This window comes from Manis javanica, chromosome 5 (assembly GCF_040802235.1).
Source record: "Manis javanica isolate MJ-LG chromosome 5, MJ_LKY, whole genome shotgun sequence".
In the NCBI taxonomy this organism is placed as follows: Eukaryota; Metazoa; Chordata; class Mammalia; order Pholidota; family Manidae; genus Manis; species Manis javanica.
The window spans coordinates 20449847-20473533 of NC_133160.1; the positions used below are offsets into that span (position 1 = coordinate 20449847).

Consider the following 23687-nt stretch of genomic DNA (forward strand, 5'->3'; position numbering starts at 1 on the left):
AAGCAGACTGCCCCATTGTTAGGTCTTTCTCTTGGTTCTAGAGGTAGGAATGCACTGGGCCGCACAGGTGTAGGACAGCTGAGACCGGCTCAGGAGGTTTGTACACAAGACAGACACTCACAGAAGCAGTGTTTTCCCTCACCACTTACCTGCTCATTCATGCTTTCCACAGATGTTCATGGAGTAGCTGCAGGGCCCCCACCAGGGCTGGGTCTGCTACCACAGGTGAATCTGCCTAGGCTCCAGTCCTTAAGTGGGTGGTCAGAGCCTCATATAGAGTCCAGAGGCCTGGGGTAAGGCTGTTTCTGGCACCTCCTGAGCCCGTCCTCATGGATATATTTTATCTCTCTGGGTGCAGCCGCCTGATTACAGGGACCTGCCAGAATGGGAGCCCAGGATAAGAGAAGCCTATCGCACTGGTGACCTGGACTCCAAGCCTGACCCCAGCCGGAGCTTCAGACCTTACCGAGTGGAAGACAATGATTCTTATGCCTCTGAGGTGGGCCTAGGCCTAAGCAAGCAGTGGGGAGGGTAGGAGAGTGGCTGGGGCCTCCCAATGTGCAGAGTGATCCATGGAGAATCTTAGCTGATAATGATAGGGATTTTGAGTATTCCATTTGTTTCTGACCTTCCTGCCAGCAAAGGCTAAAAGGGAAACAAGGAAATTTGGGCCATTCTCATGGCTTGATGAAAGGAAGCTTATAAATTCATCTGAAGAAATTGGTTTTGTTTTCCTGTACTAAATTTCACTGGGAATTTAATAATATGTCATTTAATAGAACCGCTGATTTCTTTATCAGGAAGGCAGCAACCTCTATAGTCAGGTTGATTGGGTTCAAGTTGTGGCTTCACTATATACTGGTTGTGAGATTGTAGATAAGTCACTTTATCTCTCTGTCCTCAGTTTTTTCACCTTTAAAATAAAGATGATCCCTCATAGGGTTGTTGAAAAGATTAAATACATGAAAAGTCTTAGCTGAAGGCCTGGTCCATGTTAGGTGAGGATGAGGAGAATGGGGACACATCGCTGGATCTCAGGGGACTTACCGGTGTGGCTCTGTGGCCTTGGGCATGTCCCCACGCTCTGGCTGCAGCTTCCCCATCTGAAATGTGGGGAGATTAGAGTGGGTGATGGCTGCAGAGTTGATAGGACCCCCTGGACCTTGAGGGATTTGGGGTGGTTCTGAGTGCCTCCCAAGCCTCTCCCCAGTACCTCACAATGAGCCTGAAGTAGGAAAAGCCTCCCATGGAGCAGGTGGGGCCTCCCTGTGGCTCCTGAACCATGGAGAGCCTTGAGTGTGATCCACACTGAGCACTTTTTTCCTCTGAGCTCTTCCCATCCCCAGGAAGGCGATTGTGTGGCTGAGGAAGGCCATCCACAACTATGTAAGGGGAGAAGTCCCCGTGAGGTTGGTAGATCAAACTCTCTAAATGGTCTTGAGTTTCCTAGCAGCCATGGCACAAAACCGCGGAGGGGGGAATCATGAGCTACTTAGTTCTCATTTTCTGAGAAAAGGAGACAGGCCAGCTCACCTGCAGAGAAAATAATTTCCTGCATGTATTCAACTACTTCATTAATTTCATTCAGCCACTCTTTGTGGGGAAGTTATAATTTTCAAGGCACTCTGTCGGGCACTGAGTTCAAGGAGAACATTAGAAATGGCAGGTAGTGCCTAGCCTTGCAAGGATTTTTAATGCAAAACAGACATACAAGATATACCTCAAATCAGAGTGCCTTTCATTGCCACATTTCCACATTATTGGCCAGATAATAATTTTGTTTTTGTCAGAGAGGGACATCTTGCTATGCCTGGGAAGGTTTTATGTAGGAGTTAGAGCTGACATTTCCTTTTCTTGCCTAGTTAACATAGCAGCATAAAAATTTCCCTGATACTAGAAATATTTAAATTTTTAAAAATTGAAATGTAACTCTTATTTGCTTGTATTTGCTCAAATAATTTTCACAAATTGAACCCTCCTATGTAATCAGCAAGCATCTCGGTATAAACAGAGCATGTCCTGTCCCCAGGAGCCTTCCTTCTGGCCTCCGTCTAGTCACCAGCTTCTAGCAGAATAGATTAATTTTGCCTGTTTAGCTACAAATATTTATAAACACAATTTCCCCTGCAAATGTAGAGTTTTATTGTCTTTTTCTTCTTAAGATCTTATTACATGGTGATTATAAGCAACAAATAACTACAACAAAATACCTAAGCAGCATTGCATAAAGATATAAAGAAATAAGTCAGGATCACAAGATTATCATGTGGTTGACAGTTGTTAACATTTAGTGTGTGTGTGTCCATGTCCTTCATTTTTTTTATGGAGGTATACATCTTTTTTTTTTTTTATTTTTATTGAAGTATAACATAATATACATACAGTAAAGGACACTACCTTTAAGTGTACAGTTGAGTAGTTTTTTCATATGTATAGACCCATTAAACACATATATTAATCCCTTTAAGTTTTTTCTAAATTTTTGCAATTACAAACAATGAGATAATGAACATCTTTGTGGCTCAAACTTAGTTTTCACACTATTTATTTTCTTCAAATAAACTTCAAAGAGAGGAATTATCAAGTTAAAATGGTAACAGTAGCTAGATTTGATGTGCATTGTTTTGTTCAGTTGTCATGACAACTCACCGAGATAGGACAACCATTATGCTTTATTTGTACTTGAAGAGCGGCTTGGGTCCCACATGCGCTGATGTCCCCCTACCACTCTATCCTCTGACCACAGCTTCTGTCCTCCTCCTGCTCTCTCCCTCCTCATTATCTGTGTCCTTTATCCATACCCCAGATCAAAGAGCTGCAGCTGGTGCTGGCTGAGGCCCACGACAGCCTCCGGGGCCTGCAAGAGCAGCTCTCCCAGGAACGGCAGCTACGGAAGGAGGAGGCCGATAACTTCAACCAGAAAATGGTCCAGGTGGGTGGTTCCCAGTGCCCTCCCCGGCCCTGCAGCTACTCCAACTTCTCGTCCTTGAACTGAAGGTGGAAACCGTGGAGTTTCTCAGTTTTTCAGATGGCCAGAATGTCAGGGGAAACCTGAGTCTTCCTGGTCCATACTGCATATGTGATTGTGCATTAGCTGGGCTGGAGTCCTGGGCTTGCCACTGACTGCCTGTGTGACCTCAGGCCAATCCTGTCTCCTTGCTGGGCTTCAGTTCCTCATCTGTGAAATACTGTCCCCACCAGAGCTGAAAACCATGGCAGAAAGGCCATAGGCCTGGCTGGCAATCCAGTGTGGTGATTCTATTAATAGAAAGCATTTATTAAGTTGTTACTGTATGTCAGGCTTGTACAATGTTCTTCCCATACATTATGGCCTTTAATCCTCATGTCTTCTCCTATGAGGTGTCCCCTTTTTACAGATGGGGACACTAATGCCTAGAAAGCTGAAGACTTTTGCCCAGGGTTGCCTGTCCAGAGGGAGTTGGGGGTTGTGATTTGAATCCAGGTCTCTGGCTCTTTCTCAGCCATGACTCTGCACTGCTTCCTAGGGTACTGCATAGACTCAGCCTTCCTTACTCCCAGCATGCCCTTTGCTCTCCGCATCACCCCTCCCTGCCATTATCACTCACCCTCCTAAGTTCCTCTTTGAATGTGAGAGTCCATGTGAAACACTGGCACCCAGTTTCAGCTCGCTATATGATGTCATGGTTTTTAATAATCAGAGCCAGGTTCAGCTGCCAGCTCTTCCACTGATTTGTAACTGTTATTGCTGCTGCTTTTATGAGTTTCTTTCCCCTGGAGTAGCAAAGGGCACTGTTAATCTCAACAGAATGAGCTACTACTGGTGGAATCCCTGGCAGGGATCACTCACAGGCGCCACCCAAATTTTTCTTGCTGCTCTTGTCTGAGACCTGGGATGGGGAGGGGCAGTGCCCTGGAAGACCGCCGGAATTTCTTACACTCTTGTCCCCTTCGACAGCTGAAGGAGGACCAGCAGAGGGCGCTCCTGAGGCGGGAGTTTGAGCTGCAGAGTCTGGGCCTCCAGCGCAGGCTGGAGCAGAAATTCTGGAGCCAGGAGAAGAACATGCTGGTGCAGGAGTCCCAGCAGTTCAAGCACAACTTCCTGCTGCTCTTCATGAAGCTCCGGTGGTTTCTCAAGCGCTGGCGGCAGGGCAAGGTTTTGCCCAGCGAGGGGGATGACTTCCTTGAGGTATGGCTCCCCTGGGATTGGGACTGGGGTGGGCGTGGGCCCGGGGAGATAGGAGGAGAGGGGTACCTAGCTGGTGTCGACACAGCCCTGAGGCTCAAATTCGAGCCATCAGCTTGCAGGCTTCCATCCCTGCATTCATTTACTCACTCAGCATCTATTTGTTGGGAACCAGCTCTTTACTGGGCGCTGTGGCAGGGCCTGGGGATCCCATGGTCAAGAAGACAAACTTGGTCCCCACCTCACCAGGAGGAAGACTCTTTGGGGGCTGGTGGGTCTTCTGGGGGCTGGTGGGTCTTTAACACCTCTCTAATACTTGTTCATTTCTCCTTTTAACAAACCTTCGAGTCTTTAGCAGGGTACAGTATCTAGGTGAATTTAATCTGGTTTTGTTGTTATTGCATTACATGCAAATATGATATATTTTAATGTTTTTACTCTTCTAAAGTATAACTTACATACAGAAAAGTACACACATCTTAAGTGTACAGCTGACAGTTTTATAGTGTATGCCCAAATGAGCTCCCACCAGATCACAGCAGAGCACATTACCAGGGCCCCAGTCAGTATGCCCGACCCAGCCGTCAGCACTACTCTGGCTTCTTACACAGTGGATTTATTGTCTATTCTAAACTTCATATAGGTGCATATAATCTTTTGTGTCTGGCTATTTTTGCTCAATGTAATTTTTTGAGATTCATCCATGTTTTGAATATAGAAGTAGTTCATTCTTTTCTGTTGTGTTCATTTTTGACTTATGACATACTTTTTTTTTTTAATGTTACTTTTGACTTACGGCAATGGGTACTGGCTTTCCATTTTTAGTAATAATATCAACTTCCTTTTTTAGATGTATGTATTTAAATAGAAATAGCAAGTTGACTTAAGAACATTAATGATAGCGCAGATAGTATGTGGACGTGGCAGGAAACAGGAGGAGGGGAACTTTGGGAATGTATGAAGCTTAGGCAGGAGTCGTATGGTCCATTCATACCTCAGCCTTTGCAGGACCGTTTGTCTTCAAAGCCCCTGCTCCTGTCCTCAGCCTGCTGACACTGCCAGGAGAAGGGGGCACGTAAGGCCGCCATACCTCAGACCCCCGCCTGAGCCGGCACTGCTCACCTTGACCTTGGCTTTCTGGGTACAGGTACCTCTGATTTAGCTCAGGTTCACCCTCCTGTGGCTTAAGCTATTCTTTCCAGAGCCAGTGGGGCCCAGTGACACTTCCCAAGTTTCCATATACCCCTTTCAGGGATTCTCTAGAGTGGTCTGAATGCCCCAGGAGCAGGGGATGATGACTAGACCTAAATCCATAGCAAGAATCCCCTCCACCTATGCCCAATGGAGCTCATAACCCCAGCCACCTACCTCCTCCCCAAGGGCCTTGAGGAAGAGTTACCAACCATCATTAAAAGGACCCAATCCCTACTGCGCTCACCCTGGGGCATCTGACCCAGAAGGTCCCCTGTGAGAAGCCAATCGAGAGCCTGGCTCTGCTGCCCCTCAAGTACCACCCATTGTCATATGGGTGGTGTCATACCTGGGGTCTCTTATTTGAAGCCACTGTCTGCTTTCTCTTCTGTGGTATTTGAAAACAAAGAACTACCTCTCCCGTTTGGAAGTCCTACACAGGCCTCTGGATAAAGCTCAGTTTTTTTTTTAATTGTAGTAAAATATACATAAAATTTACCATGTTAACTATTTTTAAGTTTACAGTTTGGTGGCATTAAATACGTTCACATTTTTGTGCAGCCATCACCACCATCCATCCCAGAGCTCTTTTCATCCTGCAAACCTGAAACTCTGCCCCATTAAGCTCTTAACTCCCCATCCCTCCCTTCCCCCAGCCCCCATTCTACTTTCTGTCCCTATAATTTTGTCTGCTCCAAGTGCCTCACATAAGTGGAATCATACTTATTTGTCCTTCTGTGATTGGTTTATTTCACTTAACATAATAGCCTCAGGGTTCATCCATGTTGTAGCATAAGACAAGATTTTCTTCCTTATTAAGCCTTATTGATCAAGCCTATTAAGGTTTATCATTGTATTGATAAAGCACATTTTTTTCAGCTTTATTGAGGTATAACTGCCACATAGAAATTATGTATATTTAAGGTACGTAACTTGATATGTTAGCCCTAGTCACCACGCTGTGCATGTATTAGTCCTGCATAACTAAAACTTTGTACCTTATGACCAACATCACCCCCTCCCCGTCCCCTGCCCTTGGCAACCACCGTTCTGTTCACTGCTTGTGGGAGTTTTTCAGATTCCACATTTAAGTGAGATTGTGCAGTAGTTGTCTTTCTGTGTCTGGCTTATTTCATTTAGCATAATGTCTACCAGGCCCATCCGTGCTACCAAAAATGCCCAATTTCCTTCTTTTTTTTTTTATGGCTGAATAATAATGTACTGTATGTATATACCACCTTTTCTTTATCTGCTCATTTGTGGTATAATCTTGGGTTGTTTCCATGTCTTGGCTTCTGGGAATAATGCAGCAGTGAACATGAAGGAGTGCAGACAATCTCTCTGAGATCCAGATTTAATTTTCTTTGGGTATATACCCAGAAGTGGGATTGCTGGATCCTGTGGTAGTTCTATTTTTAATGTTTCGGGGAACCAGTGTACTGTTTTCCATAGCTGAAGCCGTTTTGGCTGCTCACGTAGATGTCCCCCTGCACCCTCCCAAGCGAATTGTCTACAGGCCACATAGCCTATATTTTAAATTAGTTTACCTCAGGCATATCCTCCATATTTGTTAAAAAATCTTTCTAGCCATTTCCATGTATTGGAGTAACAAAACTTTAGGAAAAAAATAAAGTTTAAGTATAGAAAATTAAATAATTTTGAACTGTAATGAATAGAAATACACGTACTTACTGAAATAGACATGATATAAACATAACCATATATATTATGAAAATAGATATGTACATATATGTATATAAAACAATATAAAGCCCATGTGTGTAAAAACACAAATAGATAAATGAAATGCATGTCACTATAGAAATTATAAATTGATATATATTCATACTTTTAAGGAATATGTATGTCCACACTTGCAGAATTTAAACTATATATGTGAATGATAACCCTCATATACTGAGTATAGTGTTCTGGGCCCTGGGTTGAATGCTTTACGTGGGTATTGCATTTCACCTGTACAAACACCCTAGGATATGGAGATGATGATTATCCCATTCTACTGCAGATGAAGATCATAGATTCCTTCCCTCAGTTCTGACATCCAGAAGCTCTGAGAGTTGTGGGTTTGTTTTTTTTTTTTTTGGTATCATTAATGTACAATTACATGAGCAAAATTATGGTTACTAGACTCCCCCCATTATCAAGTCCCCACCACATACCCCATTACAGTCACTGTCCATCAGTGTAGTAAGATGCTATAGAATCACTATTTGTCTTCTCTGTGCTATACTACCTTCCCCGTGTCCTCACCCCCTACATTATGTGTGCAAATTGTAATGCCCCCTTTTCCCCCTTATCCCTCCCTTCCCACCCACCCTCCCCAGTCCCTTTCACTTTGGTAACTGTTAGTCCATTCTTGGGTTCTGTGAGTCTGCTGCTGTTTTGTTTCTTCAGTTTTTTCTTTGTTCTTATGCTCCACAGATGAGTGAAGAAATCATTTGATACTTGTCTTTCTCCACCTGGCTTATTTCACTGAGCATAATACCCTTTAGCTCCATCCATGTTGTTGCAAATGGTAGGATTTGTTTTCTTCTTATGGCTGAATGATACTCCATTGTGTATATGTACCACATCTTCTTTATCCATTCATCTGCTGATGGACACTTAGGTTGCTTCCATTTCTTGGCTATTGTAAATTGTGCTGTGATAAACATAAGGGTGCATATATCTTTTTCAAACTGGAGTACTGCATTTTTAGGGTAAATTCCTAGAAGTGGAATTCCTGGGTCAAATCGTATTTCTATTTTGAGTTTTTTGAGGAACTTCCATACTGCTTTCCACAATGGTTGAACTAATTTACATTCCCACCAGCAGTGTAGGAGGGTTCCCCTTTCTCCACAACCTCGCCATCATTTGTTGTTGTTTGTCTTTTGGATGTTGGCCATCCTTACTGGTGTGAGGTGATATCTCATTGTGGTTTTAATTTGCATTTCTCTGATGATTAGTGATGTGGAGCATCTTTTCATGTGCCTGTTGGCCATCTGAATTTCTTCTTTGGAGAACTGTCTTTTTAGATCCTCTTCCCATTTTTTAATTGGATTATTTGTTTTTTGTTTGTTGAGGTGCATGAGCTCTTTATATATTTTGGATGTCAATCCTTTATCAGATATGTCATTTATGAATATATTCTCCTATACTGTAGGATGTCTTTTTGTTCTACTGATGGTGTCCTTTGCTGTACAGAAGCTTTTCAGCTTGATAGAGTACCATTTGTTCATTTTTGCTTTTGTTTCCCTTGCCTGGGGAAATATGTTCATGAAGAAGTTGCTCATGTTTATGTCCAAGAGATTTTTGCCTATGTTTTTTTCTAAGAGTTTTATGGTTTCATGACTTACATTCAAGTCTTTGATCCATTTTGAATTTACTTTCATGTATGGGGTTAGACAATAATCCAGTTTCATTCTCTTACATGTAGCTGTCCAGTTTTGCCAACACCAGCTGTTGAAGAGGCTGTCATTTCCCCATTGTATATCCATGGCTCCTTTATCGTATATTAATTGACCATATGTGTTTGGGTTAATATCTGGACTCTCTATTCTGTTCCACTGGTCTGTGGGTCTGTTCTTGTGCCAGTACCAAATTGTCTTGATTACTGTAGCTTTGTAGTAGAGCTTGAAGTTGGGAAGCGAGATCTCCCCTACTTTATTCTTCCTTCTTGGGATTGCTTTGGCTATTCAGGGTCTTTTGTCATTCCATATGAATTTTAGAACTATTTGTTCCAGTTCATTGAAGAATGCTGTTGGTATTTTGATAGGGATTGCATTGAATCTATAGATGGCTTTAGGCAGGATGGCCATTTTGACAGTATTAATTCTTCCTAGCCAAGAGCATGGGATGAGTTTCCATTTGTTAATGTCCTCTTTAATTTCTCTTAGGAGTGTCTTGTAGTTTTCAGGGTATAGGTCTTTCACTTCTTTGGTTAGTTTTATTCCTAGGTATTTTATTCTTTTTGATGCTATTGTGAATGGAATTATTTTCCTGATTTCTCTTTCTGCTAGCTCATTGTTAGTGTATAGGAAAGCAACAGATTTCTGTGTGTTAATTTTGTATCCTGCAACTTTGCTGAATTCTGATATTAGTTCTAGTAGTTTTGGAGTGGAATCTTTAGGGTTTTCTATGTACAATGTCATGTCATCTGCAAATAGTGACAGTTTGACTTCTTCCTTGCCAATCTGGGTACCTTTTATTTCTTTGTTTTGTCTGGTTGCTGTGGCTAGGGCCTCCAGGACTATGTTAAATAAAAGTGGGGAGAGTAGGCATCCCTGCCTTGTTCCTGATCAGTTTCTCACTCTTAAGTATGATGTTGGCTATGGGTTTGTCATATATGGCCTTTATTATGTTGAGGTACTTGCCCTGTATACCCATTTTGCTGAGAGTTTTTATTATGAATGGATGTTGAATTTTGTCAAATGCTTTTTCAGCATCTATGGAGATGATCATGCAGTTTTTGTCCTTCTTTTTGTTGATATGGTGGATGATGTTGATGGATTTTCGAATGTTGTACCATCCTTGCATCCCTGGGATGAATCCCACTTGGGCATGGTGTATGATACTCTTGATGTATTTTTGAAATTGGTTTGCTAATATTTTGTTGAGTATTTTTGCATCTATGTTCATCAGGGATATTGATCTGTAATTTTCTTTTTTGGTGAGGTCTTTGCCTGGTTTTGGTATTAGAGTGATGCTAGCTACATAGAATGAGGTTGGGAGTATTCCCTCCTCTTCTATTTTTTGGAAAACTTTAAGGAGAATGGATATTATGTCTTCTCTAAATGTCTGGTAAAATTCAGCAGTGAATCTGTTTGGGCCAGGGGTTTTGTTCTTGGGTAGTTTTTTGATTACCTATTCAATTTCAGTGCTGGCAATTGGTCTGTTTAAATTTTGTGTTTCTTCCTTGGTCAGTCTTGGAAGGTTGTATTTTTCTAGAAAGTTGTCCATTTCTTCTAGGTTATTCAGCTTGTTCGCATATAGATTTTCATAGTATTCTCTTATAATTCTTTGTATTTCTATGGGGTCCATTGTGACTTTTCATTTATCATTTCTGATTCTGTTAATGTATGTATATTCTGTTTTTCTCTTAATAAGTCTGGCTAGGGGTTTATCTATTTTGCTTATTTTCTCAAAGAACCAGCTCTTGGTTTCATTGATTTTTTTTCTATTGTTTTATTCTTCTCAATTTTATTTATTTCTTCTCTGATCTTTATTATGTCCTTCCTTCTGCTGAGTTTGGGCCTCATTTGTTCTTCTTTTTCCAATTTCAATAATTGTGACTTTAGACTGTTCATTTGAGATTGTTCTTCCTTCTTTAAATAGGCCTGGATTGCTATATACTTTCCTCTCAGAAATGCTTTTGTTGCATCCCACAGAATTTGGGGCTTTGTGTTGTTGCTGTCATTTGTTTCCATATATTGCTTGATGTCTGTTTTAATCTGGTCATTGATCCATTGATTATTTAGGAGCATGTTGTTAAGCCTCCATGTGCTTGTGAGCCTTTTTGCTTTCTTTGTACAATTTATTTCTAGTTTTATACCTTTGTGGTCTGAGAAGTTGGTTGGTAGAATTACAGTCTTTTTGAATTTACTGAGGTTCTTTTTGTGGCCTAGTATGTGGTCTATTCTGGAGAATGTTCCATGTGCACTTGACAAGAATGTGTATCCTGCTGCTTTTGGATGTAGAGTTCTATAGATGTCTGTTAGGTCCATCTGTTCTAGTGTGTTGTTCAGTGCCTCTGTGTCCTTACTTATTTTCTGTCTGGTGGATCTGTCCTTTGGAGTGAGTGGTGTGTTGAAGTCTCCTAAAATGAATGCATTGCATTCTATTTCCTCCTTTAAATCTGTTAGTATTTGTTTCACATATGTCAATGCTCCTGTGTTGGGTGCATATATGTTTATAATGGTATGTCCTGTGATTGGACTGACCCCTTTATCATTATGTAATGTCCTTCTTTATCTCTTGTTACTTTCTTTGTTTTGGAGTCTATTTTGTCTGATACAAGTACTGCAGCACCTGCTTTTTTCTCCCTATTGTTTTCATGGAATATCTTTTTCCATCCCTCCACTTTTAGTCTGTGTATGTCTTTGGGTTTGAGGTGAGTCTTGCTTTTTTATCCATTCTTTTACTCTGTGTCTTTTGATTGGTGCTTCAGTCCATTTACATTTAGGGTGATTATCAATAGATATGTACTTACTGCCATTGCAGGCTTTGGATTCTTGGTTCCCAAAGGTTCAAGGGTAGCTTCTTTACTATCTAACCACCTAACTTTAACTTACTTATTATGCTATTATAAACATAGTCTAATGACTCTTTATTTCTCTCCCTTCTTACTCTTTCTCCTCCAGTCTTTATATGTTAGGTGTTTTATTCTGTGCTCTTTTTTGTTTCCTTTGACTGCTTTTGTGGATAGTTGATTTTATTTTTTGCCTTTAGTTAGTATTTGGTTGGTCTGCTTTCTTTGCTGTGATTTTATTTTCTCTGGTGACATCTACTTAGCCTTTGGAGTATTTCCATCTAAAGCAGTTCCTTTAAAATACCCTGTATAGGTGGTTTGTGGGAGGCAAATTCCCTCAACTTTTGTTTGTCTGGAAATTGTTTAATCCCTCCTTCAGATTTAAATGATAATCTTTCTGGATGTAGTATTCTTGGTTCAAGGCCTTTCTATTTTATTGCATTAAATGTATCATGCCATTCTCTTCTGGCCTGTAAGGTTTCTGTTGAGAAGTCTGATGATAGCTTGATGGGTTTTCCTTTGTAGGTGATTTTTTTTTCTCTCTCTGGCTGTCTTTAATACCCTGTCCTTGTCTTTGATGTTTGCCATTTTAATTATTATGTGTCTTGGTGTTGTCCTCCTTGGGTCTCTTGTGTTGGGAGATCTGTGGGCTTCTGTGGCCTGAGAGACTATTTCCTTCCCCAGCTTGGGGAAGTTTTCAGCATTTATTTCTTCAAAGACACTTTCTATCCCTTTTTCTTTCTCTTCTTCTGGTACCCCTATAATGCGGATATTCTTCCATTTGGCTTTGTCACACAATTCTCTTAATATTCTTTCATTCCTAGAGATCCTTTTATCTCTCTCTGCCTCAGCTTCTCTGTATTCCTGTTCTCTGATTTCTATTCCATTAATAGTCTCTTATACCTCGTCCAGTCTACTCTTAAGTCCTTCTATTGATTATTTCATTTCTGTTATTTCCCTCTGGACTTCATCCCTTAGCTCTTGCATATTTCTCTGCAGGCCCATCAGCATGGTTATGCCTCTTATTTTGAATTCTTTTTCAGGATGATTGGTTCTATCTATCTCACCAGGTTCCCTCTGTGGGGTTGTTTGAGTGATTTTTGACTGGACCAGATTATTCTGCCTTTTCATGGCTATAGAAGTGATTGCCAGCAGGTGGCGTGTGTGTCAGGTGGAAGAACAAAGTCCCTTCCTGCTTGCTGGTCGCCTTGCCCTTCTTCGCTGCCTGTGCTGGTTACCTGCACACAGGGAGCCGTCTCTGGGTTAATCCCCTGAGCTGCCATGGGTGGAATGGCCCTTGGGATAGCCTAGAGCACTGCTGGGGGTTGCAGGTGTGCTGGATGTGTTTTCCTGCGAGAATGGCACCCCTTCGTGCTCTCTGGACCTTGCCCCAGCTTCGTCTGCCTGTGCCAGGAAGCTGTGCATAGGCAGCAGCCTCCTGGTCTGTCCCAGTTAGCTGTGCGCTAGAAGAAGACTCTGTGATTGCTGTGGGCGGGGCTGCTCCCTGGCTGCTCCACAGCAGTGGCGCGGGTCAGCTGGTTTGCTTGCAGTGCTGGTGGGGGGGAACGAATGGCAGGCTGCTTATTGCTGTGAGGGGCTTCAGAGCTGCTTTGCCACCCAGGGGGTTAGGGCGCCTGAAGTTCCTTAAGATTCCCAGCCTGCTGAGCTGAGTGTCCCAGGATGATTTTATCCACCTGTTAAACCCTTGTCCCTTTAAGACTTTTAAAGCACCAGCTTTTCTTTTGTCCCAGGGGAGCTGGCTGTGGGGATCCGCTCATAGTCTTTGTCTCAGATTTTACTTTTCTGTTTCTCTAATATCCAGTTCACCATGTGATGTGTGTCTGTGCTCCCTGTGCAGATTACTAGGGCTTGGGAATTTTTGTGTGTCTAACTCAGTTGGAAAAAATTGGCCTGACATTAATTTGGCAGCGAAACCTTTATTTATCCCATTTTATGTTAATATTCATATGTTTGTAGGGGAAATATCAGTGTCCTTGAGCATAGAGCATTATGCCAGACCCTGCCAGGCTATTGCAGAATATACAGGGTAAGGGCCATATTATCTTTCTAATTCCCGATTGATTCTGAATTCCGAGCACACCTGGCTCCAGGGACTTCAGAGAAAGAATCCTGCACCTGTGTATATAGACAACCAAAGCCTGTGTGTTTAAATGCTCATGACCAGGAACGGAATTAGGGTGTCAACTCATGCAGACCCTGTCCTCCCCAGCCCCACATACTTTGCAGCCTGCATGCCTGCCCTGACACTGGAAACTATTCTATGCCTGGCTTCTAGGACACCACACTCCCTTGGTTTGCCTTCCATCTCACTGGTTGCTCCTCCTCAGTCTCCTTGGCTGGACCCTCCTTTCTCCCTGACCTGATGTCTTCCTGTCAGAGTCCCCAGGGCTCCGTACTTGTGCCTTGTTTCTCTTGCACCTACACTTTCCCTCTTGGGGAGCTTATCCAGGCACATGGCTTAAATGGCCTTTCTTGCGAACCTTCCCAGAGTCTGTCTAGAATCTGACCCAGCCGCTCTGCCCCCTCCCATCTGAGCCATCTTCCCTTCTTCCCTGGATTTTCACCATAGCTGCCTAACTGGCCTCTCCTGCGTCTGCCCTTGCACCCTTCCTTGCACCAATCATCTTACATTCAGAAGTGTACCAGGCAGCATGTCCTCCACATGGAGGGTGTCCCCTGGAGTTTTGCAATACAGGCCTCTGTTCCTCCCTTCCAATTTATCTCAACACAGCAGCCACAGTGATCTGAAAGTCAGCCCAGTGTCCCTCCTCAGCTCACAATTGTCCCTGGCTCCCATTTTACCCACAATAGGAGCCAAAGTCCCTACGGTAGCCTGGCCAACCAGCCTTGTTTCCTGTATCTGTCTTATTTCCCCCCTGGCTCTCTCACAATTCCTTAAACAGGTATGTTCCCATCTTAGGGCCTTTGCATTTGCTGTGCCCTTTCCCTGGAATTCTTGACCTGTGTCTATTCACATACTGACTCCCTTACCTCCTTCAGGACTTTGCCCAAGTATCATCCGCATTGCAGCACTTCCTAGCTCTTTGCTTGCCCTCTTTTTCTCCAGAGTATCTATTACTATGTGACAGTCCTAATATTTAATTTCATACATTTCACTTATTTGTTTGTGTTTCTGCTACTGGAATGGAAGCTAAAGGAGACAGGGTTTTTGTCTGTCTTGCCCACCAAACACAGGGCCTGATGCTTGGTAGGTGTTTGATAAATATTTGTTGAATGAATGAATGATGAATGAGCACCCCAGTCAGGAGGTGGCTTTCTTCTGCTTCATTGCCATCCTGCACTTGGTACCCTGGACTCCTTGGGTGGTTCTGGATTCCTTCCCAGAATCCATTAGCCACAACTCCCACCACCCCCACCCCAAGCAGTCTCCCTTCTGTCCACTCAAACCTTTGGTTGCCCTTATGTATAATTACGAGGGTGCCCCCTGGCCCTTTTATTCCAACCAAAGGGCCTACTTTGACCCAATCTGACAACATGGTTATTTTTGGGCAGCTCTTGGGAATGATTCATGGTCCTTGGGGCAAAAGAGATGGTGTGGGAAATGAGAAGGGCCTGACTCTCCAACTCTGCTCCTGGGCCTAAATGGTACCCAGTGGTCAAAGTTAAGTTTTTGAAATCAGGGCAGAGCCTGGGTGCCTTTGGTCCATTGTGCACCAAAAATCCCCCTAAGCCCACAGTCCTGTCTGACTGTGCAATTCCCTTGCTGTCTGGGCCACTCACCTGAATCCCCTCCCATGATGATCAGACACCCAGGCATGGTACCCTCCCATCTACCCACTGAGTGTGTTTTTTTAAAAATAGGTAAATAGCATGAAGGAGCTGTACCTGCTAATGGAAGAAGAAGAATTAAATGCCCAGCATTCTGATAACAAAACCTGCACAGGGGACAGCTGGACCCAAAACACGGTGCGTTCTCAGCCCAGTCCCTGTCCTGTCCATTTATTCCTTTGTTTAGTGATCACTTCTTGCCAGCTTCTCTGATCTGTCTTAAACTGGCTACTGAAGTGGCAGGAGGTTATTGCCTGGTCCCTGGCCCCAGGTGCTCTGTGCTGTGGGGTTCATAGGTCATCCCAGGGCAGTGACAATGGGTCAGATGGTGGACTGTGGGGTCAAAGGCAAGAGAACTATTAATTCTGTTTGGAGTATAGGGAATAGTACCACAAAGGAGGGGTCATAGGTGGTGGGTTTTGAAGGACGAATAGGAGCTTGCATAATAGAGCATAGGGAAAAGGCCATTTCAAACCAGTAGAGACTGGGGAAAAAACCGTGTATACTATTTTGTGTATACTATACATCTCTGATGTAACAAGGTATTCTTGGATTGGCTTCAGCTTGGAGTGCACATAGTGGGAGTAAGGATATCAGGCTGGAATTGTATGAAATCTGCCTTGTGATCTAGTCAGAAACCCTCAAGTCTACATATGGGGTAGAGAGCTCCCAGGGTCACACAGTGAGCTTGAGTATAGATGGGAAAAGGCCATGGGCCAAGGAGAGAAGATGGAGACCAAGTCAGCAGTCAGGAAGGGTCCAGGGCTTGGACTCCCCATCTATCCCGTGGTGAGGCAGATCTTGGGCAAGGATAAAAGACCCAGGGCTAGACCCTGCAGAGCTTCGAAGAAGCTGAATTGCTGTAACTGTAGGGTTAGTGTTTATGTGAGACTGAGGCATGTGTTGACCTATTGAGTGGCCAGGGGGGCTGGGTTTGTCATGCCCATTTTATGGGTGAGGTGACCTGAAGGGGTCGTCGGTCTTGTCCAAGGCCTAGTAGAGTCCGGGGCTGGATGGGCACTCTGGGCGAGCACTCCCAGCCCAGGCTTCGCTCCCCACCCAGCCCAAAGCTCCTGACCAGGGTCTTGCCCACATCTGCAGCCTAATGAGTACGTCAAGACACTGGCCGACATGAAGGTGACGCTGAAGGAGCTGTGCTGGCTGCTCCGGGATGAACGCCGCGGTCTGACTGAGCTGCAGCAGCAGTTTGCCAAGGCCAAGGCCACGTGGGAGACAGAGCGGGCAGAGCTCAAGGGCCACACCGCCCAGGTGAGTCTCCCACCTTGTCCCCTTCCCAGCCAGGCCCTCAGCTGTCAGACCTGGGAGCAGGATGCCCAGGCCACGCTCATAGAAACCCCCTCACCTCACCTTGAGGCCCAGAGACAGCGAGACTCGCCTGGACTCACACAAGGGCACCAGAAACAGTGGTGACTGGGAGTTATTGGGCTGGGGAAGGAAGGTGGGGGATTGACACAGGGGCATGGGGGGGTCACAGGCACCTGGCTGCACCATGGGCTCACAGGGGAGGCCAGAATGCTTAAATGTTCCTGGCGACATCCTTCACGCACATACCGACTCCTGCTGCCTGCGGTCCTCATTCGCTCCCTCCTCTCCCTATAAGGGTCTCCTAACCCCTGATACCTGGATCTGTTTTGCTCCCACCCCACAATCTAATATGACCAAAGGCGCCTTAACCATGAGCCCTGGAGGTTTGTTCTCTGCCATGTGGCTGGAGGCAAGTTGCTGCCCTCCTCTGGTCTGAAAGTGAGAGTGCAGGTTTCCTCTTACTCAGAATGTTCTGATCCCTGTCCCCGAACCTACACAGCACACACACCTGCCATGACTCTGCAGGTCCCAGCTTCCTCCAGCCTGCCTGTACTGCAGGGCTGCATTTCCACGCATCACGGGCTCTGCGGAGGTGCGTGCACTGGCTACTCATCCTGGCCAGATAAGTAACAGAGCAAGCAAAAGAGAAGTTAAGTTTCTTTCCCAAAGTCACCCAGCTAATAAGTGGCAGACCTGACCCTTGCTGCTCAGACCTCTGCCTCTCCTGGCTCCCCATGGCCATGATCCCACTGTCTTCTCAAAGCTCACAGAATTCTGGCTTCCCAGTGTCCCCGCTCTTCCCTCCTCACCATCCCTACACATCTTACTGTTCCTGCCCTATCTGCACAGCATCCACAGCTCCTGTCACCACCCGAAAACCAGCCCTGAAAACCAGAACCTGACCGGCCCTATGGGGGTAACATCCCGGACCACAGCCTGGGGGAGATGGGGTATACTGATTCTTGAGGTTGCACGTTTGTCTCCTGCCACCTCAAGGTTTGGGGCTGAAAAAGCCATCACACTGGAGTGATTCCTGCACACATTCAGACTGTGTGCCTGTCCCACACCAGCTTAAACCCATACTATGGTAAGAGTTGATAAAATATCATGAGAAGCAGTAACTGGGAACCTCTGCCATTTCATAGCTGTGTGTTCTGGGACAACCTCTTTGAACGTCTTTCTCCTCTGTAAAATATCAGAAATGGTAATTATTTTGCTCAGTTTTATGAGGATATTGAGCTGATGTCTGAAAAGCCCTTAGCACAGCTTGGCAAGTAGAAAGAGCTCCACAGAAGACTTGGTTGTGAGGAGGGGTTAGCTCTGAGTGAGGAGATCCTTCATGGAGAGCTCTTTCCCCCTGGTCCCTGCCATGTCCAGGAGGGAGGAGGGAGGAGGACAGAGAGGAGGGACCTCCTGGCACCAGCCACCCTGTTTGCTTCTCCTTCTGCAGGTGGAGCTGAAGGCTGGGAAGGGGGCTGGAGAGCGGTCAGGGCCAGACTGGAAGGCAGCCCTGCAGAGAGAGCGTGAGGAGCAGCAGCACCTCCTGGCCGAGTCCTACAGTGCTGTCATGGAGCTGACACGGCAGCTGCAGATCAGCGAGCACAACTGGAGCCAGGAGAAAATGCAGCTGGTGGAGCGGCTTCAGGGTGAGAAGCAGCAAGTGGAGCAGCAGGTAAAGGAGCTGCAGAACCGTCTGAGCCAGGTGAGGCCAGTCCCAGCCCAAGCTGGCTCGGGCCACAACAGGGAATCACTGTAGGAAAAGTCCAGGGGTAGTTCCTCCTTCAGGCATAGCTTGATCCAGGTGCCCAGCAGGAACTAGGTCTTTCTCTTTGCCAATCTCTCACTTTCCTCTTCTTCTTAAGCAAGCTGTCCTCAGATATGGCCACTGTCAGTTTTGTGCTCATATGCTCACAGCTTAGCACTTGCAACAGAGAATTTTTCTTTTCCACACAAAGCTTTGATTGGCTAGTTGTAAATCATGTCCCTATCCCTGGAACCTGTGGAAACCCAGGAACCAAAAGGGAAGAACCAAGGATGGTTGCCCTTAGGAAAATCGGAGCCCTCTAACCAAACAAGGGGAGATTGGAACAATTATCGTTGATCGTTGCACCACTACAGTTCTCATCATGTACACAGCTGCCGTGCTTCATTCTTTACTTTGACATTTTCATTTGTTTTAGTTTTAGTTTTAAGCATGTAAATCAGGACTTCATCTTTATATAAGACCTAAATATTACAAAAGCATAGTTCAACCCACTGCCTCCCTTTCTTGCTATTTAAATTTATATTCACAGAGGTTCTTTTCTTCATTAATAGAATCATAATGTACGTACTGCCTACACGTTGCCTCTTTCATAGAGAGTTGTTCATGACAGAGTGTAGAGGCTGGTGTCATTCAGCCGAACTTGCTGCTTAGCATTGCTAGCGTGGAGACACTACTCTGATGTGATTCAGCTGCCAATTAGCTATTCTAACTGTTCCAGGAATTGTAGCATGAATTAATATAGTAGAATAACTTGCTGTTCTAGGTATAATGGCATCTGTAAGGATGCCTGTGGCTGCATTCATGGTCATTTTCAAATCCATCTGGTGACTCAGAGCTGCTGCCCACTGGGCAGATGGCTCCTAGTCCACGATCTGGGTCCTCCGGGCTGCAGAGTGGAGCCTAGGAGTGACCCTGCTCAGGGCAGGGTTCTGCTTGCCAGCTTTGTCTGTCACTGACCACCCTCTCTACCCTTGCCCAGCTGCAGAAGGCTGCTGACCCTTGGGCCTTGAAGCACTCGGACTTGGAGAAGCAAGACAACAGCTGGAAAGAGGTGAGTGGGTAGCAGGCCACCCATGTTCTCTTGGCTTCTGGCTACACTTGAAAATACCTCAGTTTGGGGGATGTGACAAGAAGGATGCAACCCTATTCCACAGGTTACACCTTCACATCTGGGGCTCCTCAATCCTGGGGTTTCTACCCCTGGTTCTAGCCTGTGGTTTAGGACTTAAGAAGGGCCCTCTGCCAGCTCCATCCTTCCATGCCTGGGAGAAAGGCTGGCTGTCTCTCTGTGTATTCTCAGCCCGTCCCCTTACCCTTTCTTTGTTTCGGTTGTCTCTTTCTGAAAAGCAGGGCCTCTAAATAACTGTGCCATCTTGGATAAGTCATTCTCCCTCTCCGGGCCCCAGTTACCTCATTGGTAAAATGAGAGTCACATTCTGTGCTTTAGCCCAGCCCTGGGTGTGGAGATCAATTAGGACACATTGGTGAAGTTTGTGCCTAAGTCTCAGGTGCATCATTCATGTAGCAACACACTGAGCAGCCAGGCAGTGAACACACAGGCCCTTTGCTCATGATAGCCTGAGGAAGTGGTGTGTTCATCAGGAGGCTTAGTGCAAGCCACAAAAAAACAATTCTGGGGAACTGAGGCAGGAGAGATTTTATTAGGCACTCAAGAGGGCTGGTGATGCAAGTTCAGAGAGCTGGTGCATGTCCCAGGGACCTGCTCTGGAACCAGGTGTGATGAGCCCAGAGCAGGAACCTTCAGATCCCTTCTGTCATCACCAAATGAACAGGAACCCCTGAGTTCTTGCTGCCACCACATTCAGAGTAAGTCTTAAATGGATCCTCCCTTGGGGTTCTCTCTTGGAGCTCTGATTGGCCAAGCCTAAATCACGTACCTATGGGGGATGGTTAAGATGCACAGTAGCCAGAAACTGACCAAGGGGCATTCTGGACCTCACTCCTGCTCTGCAGGAGGAGACTCAGGGTCGGCTCCCATGCTGACCTCCTGTCACCTTCCCTCAGTGTGCTGGTGGCCAGAACTGACCCTTCCTGTCTCTCTTCCTCAACAGACACGAAGTGAGAAGATCCATGACAAGGAGGCCGGTTCTGAAGCCGAGCTTGGGGGAACTGGCCTGAAGAGGTGTGGCATCCTCTCCTCCAGCTCCACTCTGTGGGCCTGCCCTGCCCTTGGCCTCTCTTCTCCCTCAAGCCCCATGTCTCAGCAAAGCTGGGAAAACACTGGGATACGGTTTTTTATGGAACCCAGGCCACCTGGGAGGTGGGAAGCTTGGGGCAATATTCCAGCCTGTAATTTTTTGACTGTTTGATTCTGGGCATGCAAAACTGGGGCCCCTGCATATCCCAGCTGGGAAATGTTTAGCTTCTCCTGGGGTTCTTTCTTCCTGTGTCTAGAGACAGCACAGCAAGCTGGGTTTCCATTCCTGGGATTATTGAGCAGCTTCCTCTGGGCCCTGCCCTGTGCTGTGGCCAGGGAGACTCCTGGGGCTCTCAGGACCCTGTCTCCACCCTTAGGAGACCCATGAAAGGCGTGAGGGCGGCAGGACCCCACAGGGGCTGGGAGAGCAGCCTGAAACCAGGCGGATCCCAGGGCAGGAGGTAGGTTCCGGAGTCAGAGTACAGGCTTGGAATTCCAGCTCTGCCATTTCTCGCTCTGTGCCTTGGGTGACGCCTCGCATCTCTATCTAGTGGGGATGATAGAAGTACCTCCTGGAGCCAGCAGAGGACTCAATGGGCTGACATGTGAAGTGCATTTAGGTATGCCTGGCACCTTCACTCATCAGGCAGCACGTGTGCCAGGTCTGGGGCCAGCCATTATTCACTGGCATCCTCATTTGGTTTCCTTCAGATGCAAAGACAGTGGTTTGAGGCCTCATCTGAGAGATCCTGACTCAAGGGTTTGAAAGCGAATGGTTTATTGGGAGAGGATTTTTAGGAAGCATATGAAAGTGAGGCAGGGAAGGGGAAGCAGCCAATGAAGGGCATGTTATCATTCCACAGACAACTGGAGCTCAGTTTCGCTGAGGAGCTGGGAAGGTTGGGGCAATAATTCCAGCCTGGGAGCTGGGGTGGAATATGCGACTCAGAGTTCTCCCACCCAAGGAAAAAGGAGGTTGGGTGCCGAGCCACCAAAGCCCACCCGTTGTTCATTGAGGGCTACGTCTAGGCACATAAACTGTTATTTCTAGCTTCCTCTGCGTAGAGGCCAAGTGTGCTCCTGCAGTCAGAAAAAAGCCCTTGGGTGGAGAACGGCCGGTGGCCAGAGTGTGTGGTGTTGGGTGTGTCGGTGTGTGTGGGGAAGGGATGGAACACCAGCAGGGTCTTGTGAGCGGGCGTTCATGGTCCCAGCCCTCGTGCCATGCACAGCCCAGGAGAGAAGCCAGTGGGCCTGCTCAGTGTGTGCTCTCCTCCGCTAACACCACTCTTCCCCTCCACTCTTCCCAGGACCAAATCTGTTTCCTCCATGTCTGAGTTTGAAAGTTTGCTTGACTGTTCCCCATACCTTGCCAGTGAAGCCACCCGGGGCAAGAAGCTGCCCAACAACCCTGCCTTTGCCTTTGTGGGTGCCCAGCCAGTGGACCCAGAGAAGGATGCCCAGGAACAGCCAGGGCTCTCACCCCGGGACTGCAACCGCCTGGGTGCCCTGGGCTGCCAGGAGCCAGCAGGGAGGCAGATGCAGCGCAGCTACACAGCTCCGGACAAGACGGGCATCCGAGTCTACTACAGCCCCCCAGTGGCCCGGCGCCTGGGCGTCCCTGTGGTCCATGATAGGGAGGGCAAGATCATCATTGAGCCAGGCTTCCTCTTCACCACAGCCAAGCCCAAAGAGTCGGCTGAGGCCGATGGACTGGCCGAGAGCTCCTACAGCCGGTGGCTCTGCAACTTTTCACGGCAGCGCCTGGACGGGGGCTCAGGGGGCAGCACTGCAGCAGCTGGGCCTGGCTTCCCAGCAGCCTTGCATGACTTCGAGATGTCGGGCAACATGAGTGACGACATGAAGGAGATCACCAATTGCGTGCGCCAGGCCATGCGCTCAGGCTCGCTGGAGAGGAAGGTAAAAAGCACGTCCAGCCAGACAGTAGGCCTGGCCAGTGTGGGCACACAGACCATCCGCACTGTCAGCGTAGGCCTGCAGACCGACCCTCCCCGCAGCAGCCTCCACAGCAAGAGCTGGTCGCCCCGCAGCTCCTCGCTGGTGTCTGTGCGCAGCAAGCAGATCTCCTCCTCCCTGGACAAGGTACACTCACGTATCGAGCGGCCATGCTGCTCACCCAAGTATGGCTCTCCGAAACTCCAGAGGCGGTCCGTGTCCAAGCTGGACAGCGCCAAGGACCGCAGCCTGTGGAACCTGCACCAGGGCAAGCAGAATGGCTCGGCCTGGGCCCGTTCCACCACCACACGGGACAGCCCCGTGTTGAGGAACATCAACGATGGGCTGTCCAGCCTCTTCAGTGTGGTGGAGCACTCAGGAAGCACGGAGTCTGTCTGGAAACTGGGCATGTCGGAGGCGCGAGCCAAGCCCGAGCCTCCCAAGTACGGCATTGTGCAGGAGTTCTTCCGCGACGTGTGTGGCCGGGTACCGAGCCCCACCTCGGCAGCAGGGGAGGAGAGCATCAGGAAGCTGGAGCCCCTCTCCCCAGCCAGTTACCATCAGCCAGAGGGAATGGCCAGGATCCTGAACAAAAAGGCAGCCAAGTCAGGCAGCAGTGAGGAGGCCAGACTCTCCGTGCTTCCCCAGGTGGGGAAGGATGGTGTCCCCCGGGACGGAGATGGGGCCATGGTCCTTCCCAGTGAGGTAGGTTGGTGGGTTCTGCCCTTTTTCTTGGGAGGTGGGGTTGGCCTATAAGTTCCAAACTCTTTTGGTTTTCAAACTCAGGAATATGGTTGTATATTTCAAAAAGTCTCCGTGCTGCTCAGGGGTGGGAGCTAGAAGGCCCCAGACCTGGACTACAGCAGACCTGATGGATGCATGGTCTGAGTACCAAGAGATGAGCGAACGTGGCTTGACTAGCTGCTTTGCCACCACACACCAGATGTTGCCAGCATCTCATTGTTCTCCTGCCACCTGCTGTGTGCTACAGCCAGCTCACTTGGTTTGTGAACGCCAATTGTGTGCATCTCTGTGTTCAGGGACCTCACCGTAGTACCTTGAGATTGGCCGC

The 23687-nt window shown here is 46.8% G+C and overlaps 1 protein-coding gene across 4 annotated transcripts in view; it reads left to right on the forward strand.

The window, feature by feature from the left end:
* Positions 1 to 23687, forward strand: part of MTCL2 (microtubule crosslinking factor 2) — a 69911-nt gene that overhangs the window by 38071 nt on the left and 8153 nt on the right. For 2 of the 4 annotated variants that reach the window (XM_037012713.2, XM_017674441.3), the window contains exons 6-14: positions 359 to 499; positions 2807 to 2932; positions 3938 to 4168; positions 15447 to 15551; positions 16515 to 16682; positions 18190 to 18441; positions 19484 to 19555; positions 20577 to 20647; positions 21970 to 23320. In XM_037012713.2, coding sequence (XP_036868608.2) covers positions 359 to 499; positions 2807 to 2932; positions 3938 to 4168; positions 15447 to 15551; positions 16515 to 16682; positions 18190 to 18441; positions 19484 to 19555; positions 20577 to 20647; positions 21970 to 23320 — 2517 coding nt within the window. Of the gene's footprint in view, positions 1 to 358; positions 500 to 2806; positions 2933 to 3937; positions 4169 to 15446; positions 15552 to 16514; positions 16683 to 18189; positions 18442 to 19483; positions 19556 to 20576; positions 20648 to 21969; positions 23321 to 23426; positions 23619 to 23687 lie in introns of all 4 variants that reach the window. The other 2 variants (XM_037012710.2, XM_037012712.2) reach the window with 2 other exon arrangements.